This window comes from Physcomitrium patens, chromosome 11 (genome assembly GCF_059467195.1).
Source record: "Physcomitrium patens ecotype Gransden chromosome 11, ASM5946719v1, whole genome shotgun sequence".
Lineage (NCBI taxonomy): Eukaryota > Viridiplantae > Streptophyta > Bryopsida > Funariales > Funariaceae > Physcomitrium > Physcomitrium patens.
Window position 1 is genome coordinate 10,223,761 of NC_143420.1, and position 27,599 is coordinate 10,251,359.

At 37.3% G+C, this 27,599-nt stretch overlaps 4 protein-coding genes across 5 annotated transcripts; 1 reads left to right on the plus strand and 3 right to left on the minus strand.

Moving 5' to 3' along the window:
- Positions 1 to 3,234: 3,234 nt before the first annotated feature.
- LOC112288303 (uncharacterized) lies at positions 3,235 to 6,192 on the minus strand. 2 transcript variants are annotated; one of them, XM_024532372.3, is made up of 3 exons: positions 5,221 to 6,192; positions 4,494 to 4,573; positions 3,443 to 3,763 (listed from the first exon to the last, which is right to left on the minus strand). In XM_024532372.3, the coding sequence occupies exons 1-3, from the start codon at positions 5,374 to 5,376 to the stop codon at positions 3,751 to 3,753; spliced, it is 249 nt and encodes an 82-aa protein (XP_024388140.1). In that variant the 5' UTR covers positions 5,377 to 6,192; the 3' UTR covers positions 3,443 to 3,750. The 2 variants fall into 2 exon arrangements, with proteins under 2 accessions (XP_024388139.1, XP_024388140.1); XM_024532371.3 differs by lacking the exon at positions 4,494 to 4,573 and having other exon boundaries at positions 3,235 to 3,763; positions 5,221 to 6,191.
- Positions 6,193 to 8,155: 1,963 nt separating this feature from the next.
- Positions 8,156 to 11,065, plus strand: LOC112288792 (ETHYLENE INSENSITIVE 3-like 1 protein). Its single transcript, XM_024533359.3, has one exon. The coding sequence runs from the start codon at positions 8,479 to 8,481 to the stop codon at positions 10,510 to 10,512; it is 2,034 nt and encodes a 677-aa protein (XP_024389127.1). The 5' UTR covers positions 8,156 to 8,478; the 3' UTR covers positions 10,513 to 11,065.
- Positions 11,066 to 15,853: 4,788 nt separating this feature from the next.
- LOC112288369 (xyloglucan endotransglucosylase/hydrolase protein 9) lies at positions 15,854 to 18,159 on the minus strand. The gene is made up of 5 exons (XM_024532482.3): positions 17,730 to 18,159; positions 17,246 to 17,346; positions 16,712 to 16,920; positions 16,282 to 16,538; positions 15,854 to 16,143 (listed from the first exon to the last, which is right to left on the minus strand). The coding sequence occupies exons 1-5, from the start codon at positions 17,938 to 17,940 to the stop codon at positions 15,989 to 15,991; spliced, it is 933 nt and encodes a 310-aa protein (XP_024388250.1). The 5' UTR covers positions 17,941 to 18,159; the 3' UTR covers positions 15,854 to 15,988.
- Positions 18,160 to 24,170: 6,011 nt separating this feature from the next.
- Positions 24,171 to 27,599, minus strand: LOC112289122 (putative plastid-lipid-associated protein 10, chloroplastic). Its single transcript, XM_024534073.3, has 8 exons — positions 27,081 to 27,599; positions 26,812 to 26,952; positions 26,277 to 26,411; positions 25,878 to 25,973; positions 25,500 to 25,580; positions 25,231 to 25,317; positions 24,808 to 24,896; positions 24,171 to 24,649 (listed from the first exon to the last, which is right to left on the minus strand). The coding sequence occupies exons 1-8, from the start codon at positions 27,363 to 27,365 to the stop codon at positions 24,526 to 24,528; spliced, it is 1,038 nt and encodes a 345-aa protein (XP_024389841.1). The 5' UTR covers positions 27,366 to 27,599; the 3' UTR covers positions 24,171 to 24,525.

The window sequence follows — 27,599 nt, forward strand, 5'->3', positions numbered from 1 at the left end:
GTATTATAATATGATATTAGATGGCAAACTAAAAAAATTGAAGGCTGGTTTGATTGCATGAGGCTTTAACAAGTCAAAAGTATTGATTGCAATGAAATTTTTGTTCTTATAGCAAAATAGAAAGCAATTTGATCAATACTAGTCCTATAATCAAGTAATAATTAGCTCCTATTATATCTTGATATCAAAATAATTTTTTTAAATAAAAATTTAAAAGAGGGTATATATATATATATATATATATATATATATATATACAGAGAGAGAGATATCTAAAGATTTTGAACCTCTATTACAAGCATATTAATATGCCATCTAAAAAATTGCTTCATAATCCAAAATAGACTCAAAGAATCTAATTTAAGAAGATCAATGCATCTCTTGATGACTATAGTATGTCTTGCATTGAAGCTTATGCTACTTAAGAGATTTGGTAGGAAAAAATTATCTTGTTGATTCTTTGCGCAAATGATTTTCTATCATAGATTCAAACTCTAATAAGATTGTGTGGATTAAAGATCAGATCATGCAATGCTTTGAAATGTCAGACTTAAAAAAGATAAATTTATATTTAGGCATGGGATTTATTTGATTACCTATTAGAACCTTCTTATTGCAACAAGCATATCATATCCAGATATTTAAAGAATTTGAAATAAAACACTATATTTTCTCTTTTGTACCAATGACTAAGGCCTTGAACTAAGTAGAAAAGAAAACTCTCCAATAATTGATGCTAGAAGGTTTTAGAAACATATTGGTATGTTGTTTCATGTAATTAATACTAAGCCAAAGATTTTGTTTGCTACTAGTATTCTTAGTAGATTTATTTATATCCCATAGGTATAACATTTAGAAGCAACAAACCAAGACTTGAGATATATCAAAGATATGCTTAACTTTGAAATCTTTTATAGATGATATAAAAGCCCTAGTCATAGAATTTATAAACAAAGATTGAGCTAATTGCAAGTCAATATAAAATCTATTACTGATTGGATTTTTAAATCTGTAGGTGATCCAATTTTATGGACGTCTAAAAAACAAAAAAATTATTGTAATATCATCAATTGATGCTAAAGTAATAGCATGAGCTGAAGGCATTCAAGAAATTATATGACTTCGAATACTCTCAACTCAAGTTTATAGTGTAATTCCAGATCCAATTTTATTATTTTGTAATAATCAAATTATGCTGAAATTAACATGTAATTTAGTTTGTCATAATAAATCCAAAGCCATGGAATTATGACTTTATTATATTTGAGAGAACATCCTCTTAAGAATTATATATTCATTTTACATCTCAACAACAGACCAAATTACTAACATATTGACTAAATCTCTTAGTAAGCAAAGATTTATTAAATTATACAAAGAAATGGAAATTGAAAATTTGACTTTATTAAAAAGAAACTAATTCCATTATATTTGAAGTCTAGAATTACCATTAATATTCTCTCAAACTTTCTAAATTATTCTCATATATTATTTTGTCTTCTCTAAATTTTGAAGTTCTTATATTAAGCACCTCTCTAGTTTTTTTTACCTATTGTTTATAATCTGACGAATTGAAATAGATACCACATCTCCATCCACTACAAATAACATAAAACTTTCTAATTTTCAATAAGTTTCTTTGTTATTGGATCTTCTCTTCTATTGTCTTAAAATCTTCCTATTGATTTCTACAAGGCTTTTTATTCTTTATAGATTCACCTAACCATTTAAAATAAGGGTCAAAGATCCAATCATAGATATGATAGAGAACAATAAAAAACAACCAAACATCCATTAGAAGAAAGTGGAATTGTACCAAAAAAAAGAATGATTAGAGATAGAAAGAAGATATTACTAATATAGACTTTTATCACCAACACATTTTATTCAAATTATATAGAATATTATATCTAACACCTACTACTAACATCAAGTTGGTGTCACAACAATTAAAAATATCTATCAAAGCATGATTGCTTTCCCAATAGTCATCTCTAATATAAAGTATCTCAATTATGACTCTTTAAGGAAATATTAATAATCAATCTACTAAAAATTGTCTTATGAAATATTCAAAGTGAAAGAAAGTATTGGTATATCCATAATATGCTCACTTAGAGTCTCAAGTTTGTCACATAATTAACAAATAGATTTGTTATTAATACAAATTATTCCATTATTTATCTTTTCTAATCCTTGCATTGGTATGTATATCATCTCTAGCCTTGTAGTAGATCACTTCTTTTATGGGCCTATATGTATGTGTTTGTATCTAAGTATATTCTTGAATTCTTATTTACAAATTTCAAGTTCTTTAGAGGAATGTTTTACCTCCTAGTGAACCCAAATCCACATTCATTTATTTATTGAGATCACCAATCACTACTTGAATCACCCTTTCTTCATTGGTCTAAGTGGATTTTCTGTAAAGATTTCTTCTCTAGAAACCCCCTGAAATAAAGCTACAATCAACAAAACTCTAGCAATAAGTTCAATCTTGTGGGCCGAGAAACATGATGCACAAAGTTACACATGGCCTGATTTCATGGAAGCAAGAATTTTACGTGAAAACCAAATTCACCATATGTTATCCAAAGCTGAGCAAATAGTCACCCAAGTAATCGATAGGATTTAAGGCAACAAAAACTGTAATGTCTTCTAGAAGCACAGAATCTACTTTTTTGTCGATCAGCAAAGGCTCGTGGAGACGAAGAGCCATCACAACAGCACCAGTGTGGAGCTTTTTACTTCTAGAGCATTACAAATTGTGTGCAACAAGATTAAAGAGTTGAGCACACGTACTAAGCATAGGCACATACCACTGAACTTCTGTGAAAACGTGGTCATATGCATCACTTCAAAGACCATGAAACTAAATTTTTGAAAGTAGTATTACAACGGTGGTAACACTTACATCAACTCATCAGACTTAGGAAAAATGCATCCCAAACTTTGATGTCAACAAGTACCTGGTTAGTTAGATGACCTACCTTAGGTGCAACATCAACGTCAATGTCAATCGAATTGTAGTTAAGATTTTCATCTATGAAATGCATCAGTTGTGGCAGCCGCAAACATCCTCCATGTTCGAGCAAGCTGCAGTGCTCTTGTACGAGCTCCAGATCTCCCAAAGTTAAATTTTGTTCTAAGCAAATAAGTCCCCAAATTTTAGTAGAATTGTTCAGAGCTGTCACCGTCAACATCAGCATCACTATCTCGACCATCATCAGATCCAACTATTCGTCACAAGTTTTATCTCTTTTGATTCAAATTGATTTGTTAATTGTAATTTGCATCCTTGGCAGTACCACTTAAGTAGGGGTTTCAATAACAAAGGCTATTAGGTTTATGTATGTTCGACCCTGTATACCGGTAAGTTACTCTCAAGGTTAAACGAAGACAAAGCGCTCATTCCTGTAAGATAGTCATGCTTGGGCAATTTTGGCAGATACAACTCAAACAGTTTATAACCAAAACCAGTTCCGGGAATACATACCACACTATATATATATATATATATATATATATACAGACATAACCTCACCACCCTCAAGGCAGAAAAGATAAAACCAACTTGCTCCGATACATTGAGCGTACAGATATCTTTACTAGAATCTCCGGCAAAGATACGGTACCCATTAACAAAATAACTCCAACCAATGAAGGCTTTTCCTGCGCTGGAATTTTCCATTGTTCTACCGTCACCCATGAGCCGATCACCTTTGTTGTCTCCTCTGCCAGCAAGACTGGCTACTTCAACACCCTGAATAGTATCCCAGAGGTGAACGTGACCATCAGCTTTAGTACAGGCAATTCGTTTACTATCCGAACGAAAAACAACTGCAAGCATATCATGGTTGTGGGTGAAGATTTCAACTTTTTCCTTCAAAACCATCCCAAAGCTTCACTATCCTATCCCAAGTTGATGATGCCAGCACTTCCTAGCAACAGTAACGTAGAGTGTGTCCATGTTATCAATCATCTTCAACGAGTGACGGGAGATATTGAAAGGTGACTATGTGGCTGCAACACCAGTGACCACATACCACTAAAGAGCCCAAACAATGTCTAATACATGAATTCAAAAACAAGAGCAAGAATGAGACGGATTTATATGTCACTTTCTCACCCAAGTAGGAAGCAAAGTGAAGATACAGAACTCAAAGTGCTAAAAACTGTAGCAGAAGGCAACACTCCGCACGGAACAAGAAAACCAGTACTGAAGTCATTTGCAGCACGTTGCGAGCGATTTAGGTCAGGGCAGCTAAATTTCAGGTTCATTATAATCTCCAAATGAACATGCTCATGCAAGATGTGACTTGTAGAGATGAGAGAGAAGCATGAGCGCAGGACAGGGCCTTCATACCCGAACAGACAAAAGCAGCCTTCCTGTTTTCACCGACCTGACACGAAAAGAACTTCGAAACAAGCGTTCGTACACACTAGTTACCACAAACGTGGGCATAATGAAAACAGAAAGAGACATGAATTACCTGCAACCGCGGCGTCTATGCACGCACACTCTCCCATAGAAAATAGTACAGAAAATACGACGTTGTAGATAACGACAAGGCTGTAAGAACCGTCATGATATGCACATTAGGTCAAGTACAACCAGTGTCGTGTTTCACGACCGAATAAATATATAGGAGTCTACATTGTCACTAGGAGGTGCAATATCTGGAAACCATCTAAGCGCCCTCGTGCAAAGACTCACGCCACTCTGATCTACTGCTCGTGAAAATAAGTTGTGTTGACGTTGGAGAAGAAAACATTCTGCACCTTCGGTAACATACCAAGTTGAATGCCCGAACAGTTGCATCTAGAGAGGCACTTACCATCACATAATTTGCAGAAAGAAAAAACACTTCTATAATGTAACCTGTATGCTCGGTGAAGGTCATGAAGAAGGATCCCAAGGACAGTGAAGATATCAGGAGACTGTAAGTTACCTTCTTCCAGACAGCGCGCGCTCTAACCTCCACACATCGTATATCATGTATGACAAACTCAGATACCTTTCAACTATGTCAACCACTTCAGAAGTACCATCAAAACCTGGTACTATAGACATTCGTATCGTCAATTTACATAATACTAATCGAACTTGACATAAAGTTCAAACAAATACTCATTGTTCAAATGTGCACCCTAAACCATAATATAACGCAATTTCCGACAATTTGAAGTATCCTAGAAGCTACTGAATTTTCAACAAACCTTTGGCTGGTGATCATCTGCTCCACTTGCAAAATACTGGCAGAACTCCTGCAATTCACATCGAAAATAATGCCCTTCCTGCTTCAAAACTTTGCGACTTGGTACATCACTCCCAGACAACCAACTGGCCCAAAAAAGCGCAACAGGTACAGGCATGTGAAGGCCGGAAGCTGATATATAACAAAAGCTCCTATTGAGAAACCTGGACGATGATCACATGTGGTTGGCTTCGCAGTTTGCTTGCGGAATCTACTCTCAGCTATCATCCACTTCCCAATCGTAGCATTCACACTAGTTTCCATCATTTTTTCGCACGCCTCATCTCCCACTCCGATGTTAACGTTCTCTTTAACCACATATCTCCACACCAGTGCGTCTCTGTGGCCACTACGAGATTCGCTCGCAGCTCAACCAACCTGTTCGCCGAAAAAAGTCTTGCCGTCAAGTCCTTGGAGCCAGCCACTAACCAACAGCTTCCGGAGCACCATTCAATATAGCATGTAATCGTCTCCACTCGCTGAAACGAAGCAAAACAGTCGGAAACCCTGGCGCGATCCACAGCGACACCAACTTCGCAACTCCTGTAGCAATCACCATTTCATCAGCACCAAACTTAAATGCACTCACCGACGTCCTTGAATGAAAACTGGTGCTACATTTGTTGTGTGTGCAAGCTCAAGAGATTTCTCCACCCATCCTCTTCGGCGCTCAACACTTTCGAGTTCCACCAGCCAACCGCTTCAATTGGAATCACACTCTTGCCATTCTCCCATCGCAGAGTGGCGGAATCCGACTTCTCCAAATCCACGACAGATTACGCAATTTTCAAACCAGCAGCTTGCGCATCCTTCTGAAATGTAATGTTGCTACCACGATGGAGCGCCCCTCGCAGATAATTAAGCTCAAAATTCGTGGTTCTTCCTCAATTCAGACACAAGTGGCGCAGTCGAGGCTACAGTTGGCGTAGCTTGAGGTCGAATGAGTGACGATGCTCATCAATGCTTCAAAATTTGTGGAGGTGTGAAGCTGAGCTACTTCTAGTTTTCATTAAGAATGAATGTATATGTTTGTTAATGGATGTTAAGTGGCATCGAAGGGATGATTATAGTAACTCTCTGCTGGCCTTTTCTACGAAATCATAATTAAATGTTTTATGAATATTACATTAATTATTTAAGCATCCAATATATTACTACCTTCATATTCCGATTCTCTATTAATTTATTTTTCTTCTGCACACACAATGTACTGTAATTTTTCATTTCTAGTACAACTTTAGTATAAAAAATAATTTAAACTTATAAAAACAGTAAATAATAAATTTTAAAAAATAAAAATAAATAAAAAAACGCACAAACACACAAATACAGCACGGTGTTGAATTAAAATCAAATTAAAACTTTTCATGTGAATTGAAGTTTAACAAGTATGACAAGCATTTATTAAAAAATACAATAATGCTGATTGATTTTCTGAAACTCTCGTAATTCAATAAAGCATGTGTTAATGTTGCTGTCGTAAAAAATCAAATCTGGAAATGGATGAATTATATTCTTATGTTACAGATAACACATCATTTAATTAAAAAACATACAACTTCCGTTATAATTACAAGAAAACAATGCTTAGACTTGTACTTCACATGCATAATTACAATTATTGATATTTAAAAAGTATGTATACATATATATATATATATATATATATATATATTACTCTCTAGTAAATCAACAAAGCATCTGGCGTTTTTGAGCTATTATTACACCCTGTAACTTTTTAGTATAAATAACATATTTATTGTCAGAGGATTTTCAGAAACTATGAATGTTAAATAATTACATGATCTTTTTGGGAAAACAAGATTCATAAATGAATTTGAGACAAGGTTAGAACATACAAAAAACTTAAAGTATCATATTACTACAATGTTCAGGGTTTTCTAAACTTTTATTTGACCAAAAAAATCGTTTAGTGCTTGATATATATTCACCACTCTTTTATATCTAAATAGCAAATAGAAACCTTCGGTATTACTATTTTTCTGTATTATAATTTATGCTCAATGTTTAGTTCGTTGGACTTTTTTCTTTTCTTCCTTTCTTCCTTAATTTATTTTCAAAATTATAATTACTCTGTGTTAGAGACGAAATTGCTCAATTTTTTTCACCTACCTATATACATATATATATATATATATATATTCATATATATAAGCTGGCTAATTTTTTCAAAAAAGAAAATAACAGAAATTAGATTTGAAATCAATCCAAATTACAATATCTTGTGAATGTCAATACTTCTAACCATCAATCAAGATATTCTCGTATAAACAAAAATGTCATGATATCCAGTTAGAAAAGTAAACAAATTATTTAAAATCTGTGAAGGTCTGGAATAAAAAAAATATAAAACATTAAACCACTATTAAGTACACACATTCCAAAGCTCATTTGGTATACATAACTAAAAAAACCCCATAAATTTGAACATATATATCTATATAAATATATATAAAATGTCATGGAAAACACATCAAGCAAGATATATCTTCCAGATAGTAAACACGAGAATTATAGAAGCACTGATTAGCGATGGGTAGAAAAGGATGGGGAGGAGGGGTGAAAAGGGAGCAAGGAGGGGTCTTCAAGAGAGCGAAAGCCACCTGCTCTCTTGAAGACCCCCCCCCCCCCCCCCCATCTTCGCACCTTCGCTCCTCCTTCGCCCTCTCCAACGCTGCAGCCTCTCGCGCAATTTGCCCACAGGCTGTCGCCCACCTGCCCGTCGCGCCGGTTCTCGCTGCTCGATCCACTCGTGGCTTTGTTTCAGGGGGGGATGGGAACGATAAGGGAACGGAAGGGAGCGGGAGTTCCCTGATCCAGGAGGGCTGGAGAGGAGGAGAGAGCGGCAGGGGAGGGAGGGCTGGCTGGCTAGGTGGTGGTCAGTGCTTGTGAGGCCGGGGTGAGAAATGGTTTGTTTGTTTGTTTTGTTTTGTTGTTGCGGCTGGCTTCAGATGCTGCTGTTGCAAGGTGCTTCGGTGTAGCTTTGTGGAGCGCCATGGCCCCGCTCTCTTGGTGAAACCCTAGGCATTGCGGGACATGGAGGTGGGCCGGGTTATTGTGGTGATGATCCAGGGCAGCGAGGTCTGGGGTTGGGGTTTCATTGTGAGGTGAGGAGAGGTGAGGCGGGCGCAGCAGCTCCAGGAGGGAAGCGGAGGGCGGAGGGCGGGGGATTGGTGAGTCGGAAGGAAGGTTGAGAGGGATGGAGCGGGGAGGGGAGGTAGAATACGGGGGGATGATGGAGATGGGGGATTTCATGTCGGAGAACGACGACGGGGAGGGGCTGATGATGCAGGACGGTGAGGAGACGAGCGACGAGGAGATGGACGTTGATGAGTTGGAGAAGAGGATGTGGCGCGACAAGATACGGTTGAAGAGGATCAAAGAGCTTCGAAAGGATAGGGAGATGCGGGGCGGGGTAGGTGGCGATGGGAGGCACGGAAGTGTTGGAGATGGCGAGAGAGGGGGAGTGATGACGAAGCAGCACAAGCAGAGCCAGGAGCAGGCTAGGCGGAAGAAGATGAGTCGGGCGCAAGACGGAATTCTCAAGTATATGTTAAAGATGATGGAGGTTTGTCAGGCGCAGGGATTCGTTTACGGGATTATCCCGGAAAAGGGAAAGCCTGTGAGTGGAGCGTCGGACAACATTCGTGCATGGTGGAAAGAGAAGGTGAGATTTGATCGGAATGGGCCTGCTGCGATCGCCAAGTACCAGGCAGATCATGCTCTGCCGGGTAAGCCTAAAGGTAACGTCAGTACAGCTCCTACTCCTCACACTTTGCAGGAGCTTCAGGATACGACGCTAGGTTCGTTGCTGAGTGCACTGATGCAACATTGTGATCCTCCTCAACGGAGGTATCCCTTGGAAAAGGGGGTGCCACCGCCGTGGTGGCCATCCGGAGAGGAGGAATGGTGGCCTCAGCTAGGATTGCCTAAGGGGCAAGGAGCGCCACCATATAAAAAGCCCCATGACCTGAAGAAGGCCTGGAAAGTTGGTGTTCTTACTGCCGTCATCAAGCACATGTCTCCGGACATTGCAAAGATTCGCAAGCTTGTTCGACAGTCGAAGTGTTTACAGGATAAGATGACCGCCAAGGAAAGTGCCACATGGCTGTCGGTGTTGAACCAGGAGGAAGGGCTTGCTCGGCAGCAGAGCGGGGCAGGAGGTAGCGTAGGCACTCCTGGGTACCAGAATGGTGGTGGTGTTGCCGGGAACAGTTCAAATGAGTTTGACGTGGATGGAGTAAATGATTCTCCTGCAGGTCTCTCGGGGAGTGACGAAGGTCAGCATGTGGAAACGGATGATTACGAGCCCTTTGCGGGCAGCCGACCTGCCTTTTCTGCGGCCAAGGGTGGCGCGGACAGGGATTCTGATTCCTTGGACTCGGTATATGATAAGTCATCGATTAAATTGCAAGATGGGGATGTGGTGGATGATGGGAGGAAGAAAAGGTCATCTGGCGAAGCTCAAAGTATGGAGCAGCGGGTTTATATGTGCCCCCATACTAATTGCAAGCACAGCGAATGGCGGAATGCATTTGTGGATCGAGAGCTTCGCAACATGCACCAATCGTCGTGCATGTTTAGGCCTGTTGCCCCTGCTTCCGGAAATAATAGCATGTACTCTGGGAATTCGCAGGCTCAGGGGCTGAGTGGTGATGGACTTTACCAATTCGGAGGAATGGCTGGTAGTCACGTGGGAGTGGCGCATGCGGGGGCAAGCTACGCTCCTATCACACTTCCTGTACCCGTTCAAAATATGTCTTCAATGCCAAATTTGCAAAACATGCAAGGTGGTAATGGCGATCGCCAACCAATCCATGATTTGTTTGCTACTTTGTACGGGGCTGATGGAATGCATCCTGGAGACGGGCGACACAGTGGTATTGACGGGTCTGAGATCAATAACGGCCTTCTAGCAATTGAAAACTGTATGGTGAATCATCAGCAGCGACAGATGGAGACCACAGACTTTGTGGCCGATGATAACATGTTTGGGCAGAGTTTCGGTGAGGGTCCAAATGTAGCGGATGTTAGTTTGGAGAATCAGGGCTGTTTGCCGAAGGATGGTAAGGTTTTTGAGCACACGTTCGATCATCATCAAGGTGTCGAGCTACCATCAGAGTACAACTTTAGCACTCCATTTGATATAGGAATTGAGCCCTCTGTGCCAATGGGGCCTGCCTCCATAGATCATTTACTTGAGGAGGACTTCATATGGTATTTCGGTGCATAGAAGTCTACCAACTGAAGGCACATGATTGTGATCTTCGCTTTGGAAGCTGGAGTGAGGGACTAGATTGAGATCTAGATAGGGTTTAGCTGGTGCTGTCTAAAGGCAGCACATCAGAATGTATATCATAGCAAGTGCTCTGAGTTGGAGCTGGGAGTTTTCTTCGAGCCTGGTGGAGCGGCCTGTGTTGCGAAAGTGGGGAACACAGGCTGTTGATAAGTTTGTCGGGATAGTGAAAAGGAAAGAGAGGCGATGGTCTTTTAATGTTCGCGGATGCAATGGACGCCAAGGCGGGTGAAGAGCATTATCCTGAAAAGTGCTGGTCAAGGAGGCGCAGATGGGCATGTGTTTCTGTATGATAGAGCAAGCGCGCTCTCATTCTTGTACTATATATCATCATTGGTATCTACATTGGAGTGGAAAGGGACTCAGTCCTAGTGCTGGAAAACGACTTGTTATCCGATGTGGGTGCTGCATCCTGCAACCTTTGGCAGCCTTTAGTGGGATGTAACATAATCTCGTATTTAATGCAAGCGTGGGTGCTTCTTTAATGTCATTTACATTAGGTCTGTCAGTCGTGTTCAACTTATACGGAGAGTAGTTTAATTTTCTTGACACATCATTCAGACCTTATTTGTGCTTTTCATTCTATTGATATGTTTGACGAGTCTCTTGAGAAATGCTCCAAGCCTAAGGGTTGGCCTCTGGTCTAAACCTGGGCTCTGTTAGGTTATGTTTCTTTAGAGTTACCCTCGTGTCCAGGTACGGAGAGACGACGTTTACCGAGGTACGTGTTTGCTGCGATTTCTTTTCTTCCGCGTGCATGCTTGTAGGTGGAGTTGGGGATAAAGCTCGGAAATCTGTTACGAAACTTAGATTACTTTGGTAAAGAAGATTTCTATTTATAAATTGTATATTGTTTAAGCCATGTTCAGCATTGAAATTGCCAGATGTTTCCTATGGGGAAGTCTCGTGCAATGACTCTGCTATACAGGATTCTCTCGTATTTGGGCCAGGATGTGCGGAGTTGGCGCGATGTTTTGACACTAATCCCCTCTCTTTCTCCTTGCATGAAACAGTGTAGACTCCTTTTGATTATGTGAGTGTTGTCAAAGTTTGCAACTGCCGTTTCTGATGGGGATAGCGTATTCTTTTTTGATACTCTACGTTTTTCTGACGCCTTATACCACTGAACGTCAATCACCACTCTCATTTAGTGTTGGGATTCCTCCCGAAGCACCCTTCAAAATGATATCTGACTCTGGAATCCTCTAGAATCAAGTTTATCAAAGACGTTCATTTTAGGGTTGCTACCTATTGGAGGTGAGTCCAGGTGTACTTGAAGAGTCATAACAAGGTTGTTTTGTAATAGGAAAACAATGTGTATAATTTAATGCCGACATCAATGGATAAATCACACTCACGCCTTAAATCAACGTTTTACAGATAAATCTGTACAATCTAAAAAAAACTTTTAAGGAACATTCCTTAAAAGTATTTTTTAGATTGTACAGATTTATGTTTTAAATGTATTCGCTTTTTCAAAAAACTCATATATTTTCAAAATCAATCAAAGTAAATTCGTTGTGTTTATTTACTATATACGTGTAGATATAATTTTGAATTAAAGTGATGATATTCCCACATATTTAAATTATTCTTAACTGAATAGGTGATTATTTTATATTATTGTGAAAAGGATATATTGTATTCTCTTTTTCATAATACTCATAATAATTAAAAAAGATGAGTAGAATCTTTAAACATTTTAAAGTCATCGTAACTTTATAAATATGTTATTATATAAAATAAAATGAATAAATAAATAAAGGCACTTTGATACAATTATTTTATTATTTGATTTAATCTTTTGGTATAAACCAACTTAATATGAAAAATTGTTAAGAAGTCACTTTTAAACAATTGACATTTCTAACAGAATATATTTTTTTTTACTATTTTTTTATTAAACTATGATTTTTTATAACACCTTCAAACAATGTGCATTCTAAATTTTATTTTTGTAAAGACATAAATAGCTTTTATTTTATTTGATTATAAGTTCTTAATCTCAACAATATGTGAAAAAATTTTAAAGATTTTTCTTTTTTCTTTGGTATTAAAATCACAAAGTATTGTATTGCTTACATATATTGTTATACCAAATCTATTATAAATTCTTTCTTAGAACTTTAAAAATCAAAACAAAAATTACTTAGCAACTATCCATATGAAATATATGTATATGTTTAATAAAAATTATTATTATTATTATTATTATTATTTAAAATATATTTGATTTGATTTGATTACATCAACATGTTGGTTGTGATTTATTTTAGATTCTAAACTAACTAATTTAGAAATATTTCCTAGTACTAATTGAAAATATATATGTATTATTATTTTAATAGCTTATTTTCCTAGTACTAATTATTAATATATATGTATTATTATTTTAATATGTTATTAAATTCAATAATTTATATTTTGTGACAATTATAATATACATTTATATAATACATTTAATGAGTATTTCCAATAATTTTGACACTATTTCTTCAATTTTTTTGTAAAAGTCATTGTTATGAGTCAGCCTTACACAAATTTGAATTATTTATGTCATGGGGAAAAAAATGAATTACACCTCATCTTATTCATTTTTTTTCCATCTCTATATCCTTTTGGCACATTTTTTTTAAGTTCAAAACCAACTAAGAGAAGATTACCAATTTCAATCAATCAGAAGTTTAGAAAGTTGTAGCTGTCTTCTTCTCTCCTAAGCCTAAATAATTTTTAATATGATTACTAAATATTAAAGTCTTTGTGAAATTTCCTAGATTTTAACTAATACTTGTAATCAAATTCAATCTAGAGAAAGTTTTGAGAAAATTTGAAAAAACCATGACACAAGTTTTGGTTGCATTATATATATATATATATATATATATATATATAATTGTAGATACATCATTTTTGAATAAGATTTTCTTTCCTTTCCCCAAGACATTGCTTAAGAATGATTAAATGATAACCGATATTTTTTTATATTATCATGTGGTGCAGAATTTTCCAAAGTGATAATACTACAAACAAACACTCAAGAATTAAATGATGTGATAACATTATGAATCCTCTTACGAGAATAAGAATCCAATCCCAAATTTAATAAAACCAACCTGTTCACTTCAAAACGTAACACTTCAGCTGTGCGGGGAGCAAACCCAGAAAATGAAACAATTAAAAACTTAATTTTTGGGGACATCTGTTTTGAATTTTGAGTTCATGTGTTGTGTTGGAACCAGCTGATCATGACAGAGATTTTAAAATGTTATTTGCAAAGATAGAAAATAGAATCTACACAACACTCTGCAGTGAGGCGTCAAAATGGGTCCCACTTTAGCACTTCATGTACAGCATGAAAGGCTAAATGGTGGGCCTGAGGTCGCCCTAATTCACCGCATTTTATTCCAGCTGCCACAATCACCTAAATCTGAGGCGGCACTGAACCTTAAGCACTGCTTTTTTGGAGAAGTTGTAGCCTAAATAACAATCATTGGTCATAATATTTCTACCGTGTCAAAAGTATGTCTTGTTGTGAAATCACCACCCTTAATTATCACATGAAATGCAACAACTCAAATACTTTTTTGTCATTTACTGCTGGTGCTCATTCATTTTAGTTCAGAATAGCTTGGAAGTAGAAAGTCGACTGGGGACCAGTTCCTGACCATGTGTCGTTCCATCGCCACAGTGCAACTGTTCACAATGCTTCATTGCGCAGACAATATCATAATTTTGTTAACCTTTCAGTTTGCAAAGAAGTAAAGACGTTGTGTTCATGCACAGGTTGTGTTGCTGGTGTTGCTCTTGCACGCGCAGTTACTTACACGTGACAGAATTCGCTTGGCATGAGAAGTTCTCAACAATCCACCAGAAATTGGACTTGTAGGTTAAAGGCTGACATGGCACGATCCCATACCTGTCTCACACCGCACATTATCGCTTTCGACATCGACGCCGAATTCTTCGTCTGCGCACCCATTTTCTTTCTTCGGAGATGACCCTGCTGCCACTGCAAAACTATCTTCATTGGTCCATGAGCCACCCAAAAGCTGGTTCGCGATGCTAAAGCGGGAGTCGTCATGGCAGCGACGAGCCAAGAGACAGCAAAGTGGGCAGAACTAGCTTCAGGTTCCACCGGAGTCTTTAACTTTTGGTATGTTTAGAAATTGCCACGTTTAAGTATTTAACAGGATAGCTCTAGCTTATCTTCTCTAGGTTTTCCAGGTAATAGCACACATTAAAAACTGCAAGGTTGTAGTGAAAGGCGAGGTGGGTGTCACCTACCTTAAAGCAGTCTAGTTCCAAGCAATGTAATCAGCCGCTCTTGTTCATAGACCACTGTAGGTGTTTGTAACTTTTACCGCTCTCTTCGAAGTTGTTTCTGTCAAGCAACTTACAAAATATTCGAGGTAGTATTAGTAAGATACAATGAATCACTGCCACTGCAGCACAAGATTCTTGATGTTGAAACTGCTCTGTACCTGCCGCCAGAAATGCAATACCAGTAGTATGTGAAGATGTCACATTTGATGATTCCGAATGGTTTCCGAAGTAATTCTTGTTGAAGGGGTCGCCGTGCTCTTTACGTAACCTTGCAGTTTGTTGATTGTGGCATGGTGGGTCAACGATGATTTTAATTGACTTCTTTAATGGGCAGCCTGTGTGCGATCTATTCGTCAACGACTTGGAAGACAAGATGCCAAACTACTTATATTTTTAGTAGGTAATTTCATTTTGTAGGCGGAGCTGTCAAGTAAGAATATCGCGTCGAATTGTTCACTTGCTTGAAAAGAACGATGCATCAATCACATACATTCAAAACGAATACATATTATTTTGCTGCATCGTATCACATGAATATTTATAATATTTAGTGCTAGAAAAACTATGTATGCTACAAACACATATGTGTGGATGTGTATCAACGTACTTTTTTGTAGATCTTTAAACTATTCAAACCCCAAAAGAGATTACAATTGATGACGAGGTTTATTAGAATATTTAATTCCTAGAAAATCCAGTTTCAACAAGTAGTGGCTACTCGAAGTCTTACTTACTTACATATGCTAATCAGATTACGAAGTATTACTTACTTTCATAAAGCTGAAAGAATAAGGCTTATTGACGAAATAAAAACCACCACATGTGGTTCAGTCTTCTACCATGTCACGACCTCAGACTATGTTTTTCTGTTATTTTAATAAAGACTAAGTTACATACTCTAATTATCCAATAGGCTTACCACATCGGATCCATTCAAGATCAAGCAAGAATTACATAATGGAAAATGGAATTGTAATTAGCTCGTCGATGACACTCAAGAGATCAATAATAAATAAAAGAATTACATGAATATCATAGATCGTAATTCTTCAAAGAATTAATCCACATGAACGAACCAGAAGCCGCTGTTCTAACGGCGTGGGAGAGTGCACTCCGGCGGGGGCACGGGGAATCGCTTAGTGTCGATGCAGTAGTCGTAAATGCAGTGGTCCTTCATGACCTGATCCATGAAAGCGAGGCGGTCCGCAGGCAGGGAGTGGAAGTAGGGTTGGTTCCACCAGTTGTCTGGCAACAACACACAAAACGAAAAACCTCGTGTCGGTGAAACCAACAACGTCGAACTTAAAAACTTGAGAGGAGTATCTGCCGAAGTGGACAGTGAAACTCACACAGCCACGAGAAGGTTTCGTGATTCAAACTTACCTGCTTCTGGCCTAGCGCATGGAGAGGCCATAATGCTGGCCGGATCAACCACGCAGGCATCGATAATGATATCCTTATAACGGACGTTGAATGGGGAGTGGGACCAGTCAATCTTGTCCAGTCCCCCTCGGGTAGCCCAGCTGGAGCCATCGAAGATGCTCATGTACACCTGCATGGCCTTGTCGCTGCGCAAATAGGGCACTCCTTGGTCTTCGTAGTTCTGGAAGATCCTGATCAAAACCTCGTCCACGTACATTCTGCAAACAGAAACTCGGAAGATGAGATCTCCGATGCTGCACCCTTGCCTCCAGTGCAACAGTTGCGAGAGTAAAATATGACTCGCCGTATTTAACACTGCTGGTTGCGATTCTAGTGTGCGACCATGCATTATGGATATTCCTCGTGATGTGTGCAGAGATGGGGGACCTACGAGACTGTTTTATGGTTCCAGATGACGCTGTAGTAGTGGAAATCTTCAGTTGGATCAAACCAGAGACTGATTCGCTGCTCCCGATTGCCGACACCAGCAGCAAAAATGTTAGTCTGAAGGACGATTTCGTTGTTTCCGGGCTGGGTGTTGGTCTTGTTGCCGAGGAATTCAAAGTCGACTTCGCTATGGTCGGGTCCAGGTGAGGCGAGCTGCAAAAATATGGGAATCGAAGATGTTCATCAAGTCGACCAAAGCCAAGGTAGGGACTATGTCGTTAATTTTCAGATGTAATTTTCATTCGACCTGCTTTGAAACTGCACCCTGGAGTGTGGGTGTCCACGGAATAGAACGTCACGGTTCGACTTCCATACCTAAGTTAGATGTCGCTGTAATTGAAATAACATAGAAACCTCACCAAGGTCTATGGTGAGATCGTCGCGCGTTTCGGAGGGATGAATACATGTATAAATATTTCTTATTGAGTAAAATAGTGTAAAGAATGGAAATATCTGTTGTTCTTAAAAAAATACTCACATATAAAGTGGCAACAGTTCCGCTGCTATCACCCCTCGGCAACCTCACCGACGCTCTGAAGTACCCGCAGTAATATTTGGTTGTGGTCGTGATCGTGACCCCTGCATCAAGTACAACAACAGAATAAAATCAGAAAAATAAACATCAACCTCTGCTGCTCTACTATATATATATATATATATATATATATGAAAGCGGGCATTCTAAGTACTATGTAAACGCTTTCAGATTATATCACAGCACACATTGATGAAGATCGAAGTCCTTGGTCACAAAAACCCATTATGCAATGCCTCTAGTCCACCAGCAAGAACCCTGCAATACGGTCTACATTTCATTCTAATGCAAAGGGTGCCATCGCCACAAGATCTCAACAACTACACAATGCCACCGATGATTAAGGTGTCCAGTGTGAATTCGTAGCTTCCATCGCATCCTTTCTTCTTGACAGCTCAGAAACCAATAGGAAGAGAACAACCAATACCTTCGGACACATTGTCGACCTTGTTGAGAGACAGCTGCACTTCATCTCCATAGGCGCCCGCATTGTGCTCGTTCCATACTGCAACGAGGTTTTCCTTGAAAGAGGAGCTTGACAACGGGACATACTGGACGGTCTCCTGAGCTGAACCACTGCAACTGAACGAGATAAGAGTCACCAGTAATAAAACTAAGGCGGGTTTCGCGTTAGCCATCGCGTCACCTCCCAGCTCTCTCTAGAAACCAGGTCACAATGCAATGTAGCTCAATTCACAACACACAGCTTTACGACCTCATCAATCTTTCGAATCAAACACAATGGCTCTTACGCAGCGAGCGTGAGCGCCGCGGGGCAGTGGGACGATCACTGCAATTGTGCACGGAGTGTCAAAACCGCGATGATACACTCCCGCCAGTCAGACCCACCACCAACTACGCACTACACCCGAGGGCGTGTACTCCGGCCACTCATAAAGGTCCCGAAGCGGAAGAAGGGCATCAAACATGGGCGGGACGAACTTTCCACGGCGTCTCCGAAACCCGTCACTCGACTGTCATGAAGGGGGAGGGAAGCTGCAGTATTCATCTACGATCTTCTTCCAGCTGCTTCACCACCGCGCATTTCGTCATACTCGAGGATACGGCACTCCGCAGATTTCGCCGGCCATTCCTGCAGTGCACTTTCGACTCAGGTCGCCGAGGACTTCACGGCATGAAGTCCTTTGTGAAAAGTCAATCCCATCGGTGACGATGTGCATCATCGCCAGCGCCGGCGTGGAATACTTCGCTGGGCGACACGGCAGCGGCGACACACCAGTCCCGTCATGAAGGGTTTTCTAGTTACGGACTGACTGTGAGCAGTGAGATACCGACGTGACGGTGCGTGCCGGATTCTTCCAACCGCGGCATAAATACTGATCGGGAGCTCTCGCGCTGCGAAGCAATTCGCCGCAGGTGGCGCCTGTCGACGCCCTGACGGTGCCGTTCTGCGGTCTAGGAAAAAGTATCGCCGCCGTATAAAGTTAACCCTCTCATCTTTAAAGTTCTGTTGTGTCAGTCCTGAGTTTGGAATAATGTGGACTGAAAAACAAAACAAAACAAAATAAAATAAAAATGTTGTTAATTTACCGTGGGATTTTTTTATAGTTGCGGTGAAGTTTTCTGTAGTAGCTGGAAAGGAGTTGGTGGTTGTTCGGGGTTGAATGGAAGACCATGTCTCACTTTTTAGGGTTTGACTTTTGGTTTACATTTTGTTGTAGGAATGCGTTTGTAGAGTTGAATGCGGTGAATGAATGACTGACTGACAGAGAAACATGGGTTTGATTAAAGAAATAGATGTGGAATTATTTTTTTGTGTTTGAGTCCGCATGCTTGCCTGTAAGTTGTTCTTTGTTAAGGGGGAAAATACTTTCAGTGAACATGGAAGTGCAGTTGATAACAAATGATAGCATTTTGTTGCATGACCAAGACCTTTATATTCTACCTTATTGACAAGTGGATCATTTTAAGTATCTACCATTTAATAATAAACTCACTATTCTATGAGCCTGTAGAATCCATATCCACAGGTCCTACAACATTATCCACCAGTAATTTAAAATAATCTCACTATTTTATGAACGTTTAGAACCCACTTCTTCTAGTCCTAAAGCTTTATCAAATCGGAATTATTCATTCTTGGAAGGACAACCTGACACGATTTATTCCAAAAGAGTTACATACAAATTTAGCACTTGAAACCAGGAATTGTTTCATTAGAAGTATTTTTAGGGCAGAAAATGTTATCCTTATTCCAGTGTGCAAGAATCAAAAAGCATCTCAAGTCATGTTTAAGACATGCAATTAAAATTAATCACGTGTTGTTAAATTTTGAATGAAGAGTCCACACATTGATCTGTAGCCCAATTTGTTTTGGTGATTTGAAATACTCAAATACTCCAGAATGGGATGTAGTTTTTTGTCAAATCATTCACAATGTAGTTTTTATTCTTCTTGTCAACACTCGTTGCATTCAACATTTTTTTAATAGAAATAATTGTCATCACATGGTTGATTGTAAACATCTGCGCAAACATTCTTGTAGTTTTACTAATTGATTATTACATATAATTGCATTTAAATTCTGAATTAACCTTTCTACAAATCCAGCACAATGCACACTAGTTTTGAGTACTTCGTGAACAGAATAGGAGAGGGTTGGAATAGAGAAATCAGAACCTGAAACACTATTTTATCTGCTTTGCAAATGAGAACATGTTTGTCTGAGATGTCAGAATCGCTGTCATCAAGTCACTATTGTTGCAAATAGAACTATGGATTTACATTCCTCAGGTCACATTTGTCGCAAATAGACCCATTGCACAAAATAAAGAAGAGAATGAAACAATGACTACTAGAGTCTTGACATCCCAATCAAGGAGCGCAATGAAAGGAGCAATTTAATCTACTCATATAGTGAGTTAAATGGTTTAGCATTGCACATTGTGAAATATCATCTACTTGCAAGTAGTTGTAGTATTTCATCTACCTAAAGTATATTTGTTTTATGGTTTGTTATTTTATTGGTCATCCATGATTTGTTTTATTTTTTGAGAAAATGTCTGTTCAGTTTTCTTGGATTTCGGATTTCTTAATAAGGTATGTTGTAAAATATTTTATTATATGTTTCAAAACCTAATCACATTAATTTTTATGTATTTATTTTTGTTTGCCAATTGATGGCTTTTGCATTCTACTATAGTCCATAAATAATTGAATTAAAGTAATAACCAAATCACATTGAATCTTTTGCTGTTTTTAGTTCTAAAATTTTGACAATTTTTTCTTGTGCCAATGTTATTGTTTTTTAATAAACTTTCATATTTTAGTTCCAAAAAGGTTTATTTTAAAAAATTAAGCGATGAAAATTTAAATTCTTGTATTCTTATCATACTTATAAAATTTTGTAAAGAATTATTTCTACTAGTTGAGAGTAAAAAACATTTATAAGGTTTTTTTTTTTTTATATTTTTTATTTTATTTTGTTGAATTTAAATTCTCTTTGCATTAAATTCAATATCTCTAATTCAAATAATATACATTAACATCACTTCTTTATTTTGCTTCTAGTTTGAACAATAAATTTGGATAGTCAATTGTATACCATTTGGTTGGTACTAAATTTCAATCTATTTGATAAGAACTGATATTTTATTCTTAATATTGTTTTGTATGATATGATGTTTTTTTTATCTAATTTATAATTATAGAAAATTACATAAAAATAATGGATTTCTAGGCTTTTTAGAAAATTTTAGGATATTCAAAAAACATATTGTTTTGTTTTACCAAAAAGCCATAATTTTAAAAATATTGTTTTATGCTTATATAAATCACTTGCAAATAGTTACAGTCTTATGTGTAACAATTGATAAAATAAAATAAAGAAAATTTGGTTGATACTTTTTCTTCCTAAAAGAAACTTATAGGCTTAATATTTATTTGGTAAAGATTTTTGTTTGTAAAGATTGCATATATATGCTAGAATACAACATTCTTTAATTCAAAAAATATCATTTTATATTAATAATGGTTATCAATCTTAAATTTGTGTTTTGAATTTTTAGTATATGATTTAACATAAATTACTAGAGATTCTCATATTAATAAAAATAGAACTAAAAGAAGCCTAAGAACATTATTTATTCAATAATAGTAATATTTTTCACAAATATATATTTTAGTTAAATAAGTAGATATAGAAATATTTTAAGTAGAAAACATCTTTCTTAAGAAACATCAAAGAAATTATTTAGATGTGAATTAGATTTATAGATATACTATGAAGCTACAAAAGTATTTCTTAGAGATATTTTATTTTCAGAAAGATCCAATAGAAGTATCTCATAACTTAAACATTTAACCAACAAGTATTATGGCCCTCAAGAAATTTGTACAAAGTCTTTTTATTAGCTAAATACATAAATATTAAGCTTAATAAATAGCTTGATAAGTCTATTTAGATCTATGTTCTTGGCATAAGTTACAATTATTTTTTTGTAATATTTAGATCCATCAACCTTAAAATGAATTAGATAAATTTAAGCTTGAACAATTTTCAAATTTAAAATAAAATTAGTCCAATCCTTTAATTGGCTACAATTAATATAGGTGCTTAATCATTATTTCCACCTTTATGCTTTTTTTATAAATTAAATTTCACAAATTATTAACTTTCCTAAGAAAGAAGAAATTACTACAACATTCTATTGTAGTAGTGTATAATACAAAAATTTAATGTGAAAGAAGTCTTTGATTTGAAGTAATATAATATTTGCTGGATATTATGTAAGTATATCACTATTATATGAGAGCCAATTTACAAGATAATTCAATTGGAATATATTGTATAATAGTATAGACATGATATTAATAAATCTACATGATATTTATTAAAGAATCTTGAAAAAAATTATTAGACATGATTTGCATTTTCATCGACATCTTTTCATATCAAAGACTATTAATTGATGTTATAACCTTAAGATAATATACAGTAAAGATAAAAATAAACTTTGATATTCTCTGTTATAGTTGTATATATGTATGTGTATATGTATGTATATATATATATATATATATAGTACTACAACCTCATAATGAATCATCAATATTTGATAATATTGTTAGAGATTGGTCTTGAATTTGATGACATTTCTAATGTTAAATTAAAAAGTAGTTATAAAGATCTCAACTATGAATTTTTAATTTAGTTGACTTTTCATTTGGACATAGAATATTAGTGGCTAAATAGACCCATCATCCAGTTGTATATAAAGTATACATTAATTATTGTGGAAAATTTTGTTATAATATATTTTAGACATTATCAAATTGTGATTTATTTATTTATTTTATTTCTTTTTATTATAGAACTTGTTTATTAAAGAAGATATATTGTAATCAAAAATAAAAATAAAATTATAATAAATTATAATAAATGAATATATATAGAAATAGACTAGATGCAAAAAAAAATATAAAGCATTATAAAAGAAGATATTTAGACAAATATTAAATTTGCAAGTACCTTTTCATGTACTTCTTACATAATTTCTTTGTTAACCAATATACATAGAGGCAAAAATAAAATTATATTCTATATTATTTATGTTATTTACACTCATATTTCAATTCAATATTTATTTTTTAATATTAGATAAATTTTATTTTTTATATTATATAATTATAAAATTATATTATTTTCTCTCTTTTTTTTAAAACAAGTCTATGTAAATTATCATTCTTTGTGGTCTACTTTGTATTATTTTTTTCTCTTAAAAAATTTATTTCTAAGAACCATCTCTTAAAATGAACCCTATTTTAGGAAACAATACTACTCATGCTACATGAAAAAAATATGCAATCTATATCATCATTTTTTTTTTTTTTTTTTTAAATTGATTTTATATAGGTGGAAATCAAGTCAATATAGCTTCTTCCTTTGAGCTAATCAAAAGATTTAAAAGTTGAAACCTCTCACCTTATCCTCTAAGCATAAAGACCATTTTAGTTATTGCACTCCAACTTAATTTTGTATTTTATTACCAAACATAACTAAGGATTTGGTCTTCATGTTTGAAACCTCTTCATTGAGCACATTGTCTTCTAATGTAAGACATTGTCCATAAAACAATAAATCAACAAAATAAGAAATTATTTTTAAAATAATTATTATAACAAAACAATTTTGAAACCACATAAAGTAGTTGTTGGGTTTTAAATGGAAAACTATCTTTCTTGTGTAGCTCTATTCACATTTATTTCTATCTTATATCAAGTCTGTGATTGGACAAGAAGAACTAGTTATGTTACACAATGTAGGACAAATTTTCCAATATCCTATATTAGAAGGGTGTATTCAAATCATCATTGAAATAAACTTTTATTTCTTTATGTTAATAGTAGTTCAACTATTTATCAGATAAATCTCATTCTATTTAGTAATATGTTTACCTCTTTTAGCTTCAAAACATGCAATAAGATTTGTAAAGAAAGATTACAATACAGTAATTTAACCCTATTTCTAGTTCTCATTCAATTCTCTACTAATTTTTTTCCACATATACAAATCAAAGAAATATCAAACACAAGTTTTGTCTACTTGAAAACTTAGAATAAAGTCTCATCACAAAATTCTTGAAAGAGATTGTAGCAAACAGCCTGAGAAGTTATCACTAAGCAAGTGAATATCGCCAGCTAAACTTTTACAAACTTTTGACTGGGCAATGACAACCACATTCGCGAGTGTGGAGGTTGGAGATTGGAGATTGGAGATTGTATTCGGTTGTCATGAGGTCCACGAGTGTGCACACAAAAAGTTATCCCAAGCCCAGTTTCAAAGACCGTCAAATACAATCTCCAATTTCAAGCACAAAAGAACAAGAAGCAGGTCTAAAGACCTCTCTAGGGTAAAAAATTGCAGAGAAAGATGTGATTAACTGAATACTAGGCACCTTCTACATTTGATTGAAAATGTTGCTCACTTCACGACACATACGTCATGTTGAGTGTGAGTGTGTGTGTTCATCTACAATCAAAGTTTAGACCCTGGCATATGTAATTTGAAGAGGTCTTTAATCAGAAATACACGCCATAGGTTACCTAGCCATTGCCTAGTAGAGAACAGAGCGAGGTTTCAAATTACTATGAGCAAAACAAGTACTTTACAGCATCTTATTCCAGCGTTACAGAAGAAAACATTGAAAGAAATCATGCACTTTCTATGTTCTACTTACTTGGTGGACTTGGTTAAAGTAATCTCACACGGATTTAGGACGGGCTTGAGTCCGGCTGAAGATAAAGATACCCCCATTGCCAAGAGCCCGCCCCACAAGCATGTTGTTGTCCAAAAATGTCAGGTTGTACCATAATCCAATAGGAGCCCTGCATGTCATCAATAACCAGGATCAATCGTGACCCTCAACATCGTAACGTGGCAAAACACAGTAATGAGGGGATGTTTAACTCAGAAAAATGTCACAGCAAACTGCATGATTACAACCATATTCTACATCAACAGCAATATTGTCGGGCATCGTTACCTTCTGGAATTTTCAGGCAGAGTCTGTAGCCCTTGCGATCCTCGGGCAAGAGGAAATCGTAGATCTAGACCGCGTAAAAACTGCAAAATCTGAGGATGGAATTCCGACGGTCAGTCCCAAAACATTGTCCATATTGAATTGCAGCAATTAAAACTAGCAGAACTTAACAATAAACCTACTAGGACTGACGTTGATAATTCTTATGTAGCAATTGGAACATATTCTGCGGTCTATACACAACTGTTGAAAAGATGTTCAGGGTTGGCAAACTCAAGGACAGATTCAGCAATGCATCTTCCATGTTGAAATGAGACTGCACCTTCAATGTTTCAACTACAAAACTTGGGATTGGTATTTCATAAGTTTATTCATGTCGGAAAGTAACCCTTAAAACATTGTTTAGAGAAATCAGTCGCAACGAACCTGTAAGTTGATAAATGTGCGAGGTAGAAGTGCCGGAGCAATGAACGATTCCAAAACTTCACTTATCTCAACCTCACTTACCCTCGCCTGAAGAACAAACATCAAGGAGATATTGGCATCAATACATTGTGATGTTCCACTATTTTCGGTGCAACTCAAAAAATTTGTCAAACTACCATGACCTAAAGTTAGTGGTTGCACAAGTGATGCACAATATGTATTTTACCCGAATTCGGAGTACTGCAAAGATCGCAAATTTCAAGATGTACCTCTTCAAATTGAAGAACTATACTGCGTGCACTAGCCACAGAGAATTTCGCTGTCACTATTAGAGTTGCACCCTCATTCTCCTGCACAGAATTACAATAATGGAATCAACAAAAACTGCTGAAAAAAGAGTTCAGTGCCAAGATCTTCGTTCGATAGTACACGATTCATGCAGGAAATGGTGGAAAGCAAGGATTTTACAAGATGGGTCGTAAACACGTCGTAAGTTCCTCATCTGAAGTTCACCATTAATCGCATGAAAACTACAATTGGTTGAATACAGGATTTTTCGATACAAGTTTCGCGAGATATCCCCACCTAGATCTAGTAATAAAGAGGATAGAAAACTAGGCACATAGAAGACGAGAAAAATCACACACCTGTAGAAGTCCTGGCACACTCCATCGCACAATATTTTCAACTACTCCACCGTCCGTTCTTCGTCTGCAGTCGAAATTCTGATACACTTGTCCAACCTGCTCCACGACAACATGGTATCATTCAGCCTCACAACACTGGAGGTCTCTTCAACGAAAATCCAATTGAAACACGACACTGCAAAATGCCACTTGTCTTCACCTCCAGGCATGGCGCGTAAAAATATGAAGGGAAGTAATTCAGCTGGGCTATCTCCAAATTTCACAGCCAAGCAGAACGACCAATTTGTCTGAACTCCTGGCTAAACTTTAACCACAGGATAGATAACCACTGCACTAATTGACAGAATCTCAAAGAAAGAAAAAGATACGAGGAAGTGGAATAGAAGAGTAGTGTATCACCTGCAGCAAAGGGAGCTGTTCAGCAGCTTGTAAGATTGAGATAACATCAGGAGCGGTCGTATACTGTAATAACCACGTCCCGTGCAGCTGGTCTAGCAGTAAAGGTGATCCTGCATTGAACGTCTCCACGCCCACCTGGCTTTCCCATGCAGATTACCCTGCGTCATGAGTTACCATCAAAGCATATCCAAACAGCTTCGCAAAGACCGCGCTGACCAATTACAATGGTTGCACAAATCCCAAAGTAACCCACCTAAGGAACAACAGGCTGCAACTGAAACTGCGTGTTTCCAGTGAACTCAAAGGATAAACAAATTCCCATATCGTAAGTCGGATACTCTGCCTCGAGTGTTGATACAGTAATAAGAAAGTAGTCGCACCTCAATTGGTTTAAAAAAACCTATAGCCCATCCAGCAGAGAAGCTACAAAATTATGGATTGATGAATACGGTGCTCCCAGCCCCCTTGAGTACTTCATTTGAACCTATCCACATGCCTAATATGCTAACATGCAATTGTCAAGTACATAACTTACCAGTGCCTCTTCTATATCTGCACGTTGCTCTGCAGTAACCTGCACACCCCTTTTGGTCTCTATCACCGCCCGAAGAAGATCCATTTTGGCCCTCTCCACCTCCTGCTCTCTGTCGTGATCCATCTGAACTTGCTCTCGTCCCTAAAGATTGCAAAAACATAATAAAAAAAAAACGGAACAGCAAACAGCACAAGGAATCGTAAACATAGCACGCGAAGGCAAAGCCGATTTATAAAAAAACAAAAACAAAAACAAAACGATCACAATACCTCCGCAATTGCTCCCAGAGCGTCAAAAGTCCTTGAACGCGCCGGCTGCACAGAATCCCACCCATTCTGGATTCTCACCAACGGGAACCCACCACAATCTCGAAGACAATGCGCTAATTTGCGGCTTAGACACCGCGGAGCCGCTTCAACCCGCAGCCCAGCTCCCTGGCTGCACTTCTGTTTCTGCTTCTTCTTCTTCGCCTTTTCCAGAGAGTGAGCAACACTGCAGGGAAGAGGGTGCAGCAGCCAGGGTCCTCCTCCTCCTCCTCGCAGAACTGTCGACATGATGAGGAGTAGCAAGTGACACGAAGAAGAAGAAGAAGAAGTCGAGGAGGAGAAACCAACCAACCAACCAACCCTGGCGCGAATTTACTCTCAACCCAATTGGGTTCTTGTGGATGTTGTTGCAATGGCTCTCAACCCAATCCGATTGGGATGGTGGTGTTGGCGTTGGTGTTGTAGCTGGGTGGGCTTCAGTTCGGAGACGGCGGCGATGGCGGAGTCAAGCGAGAGCCCTTC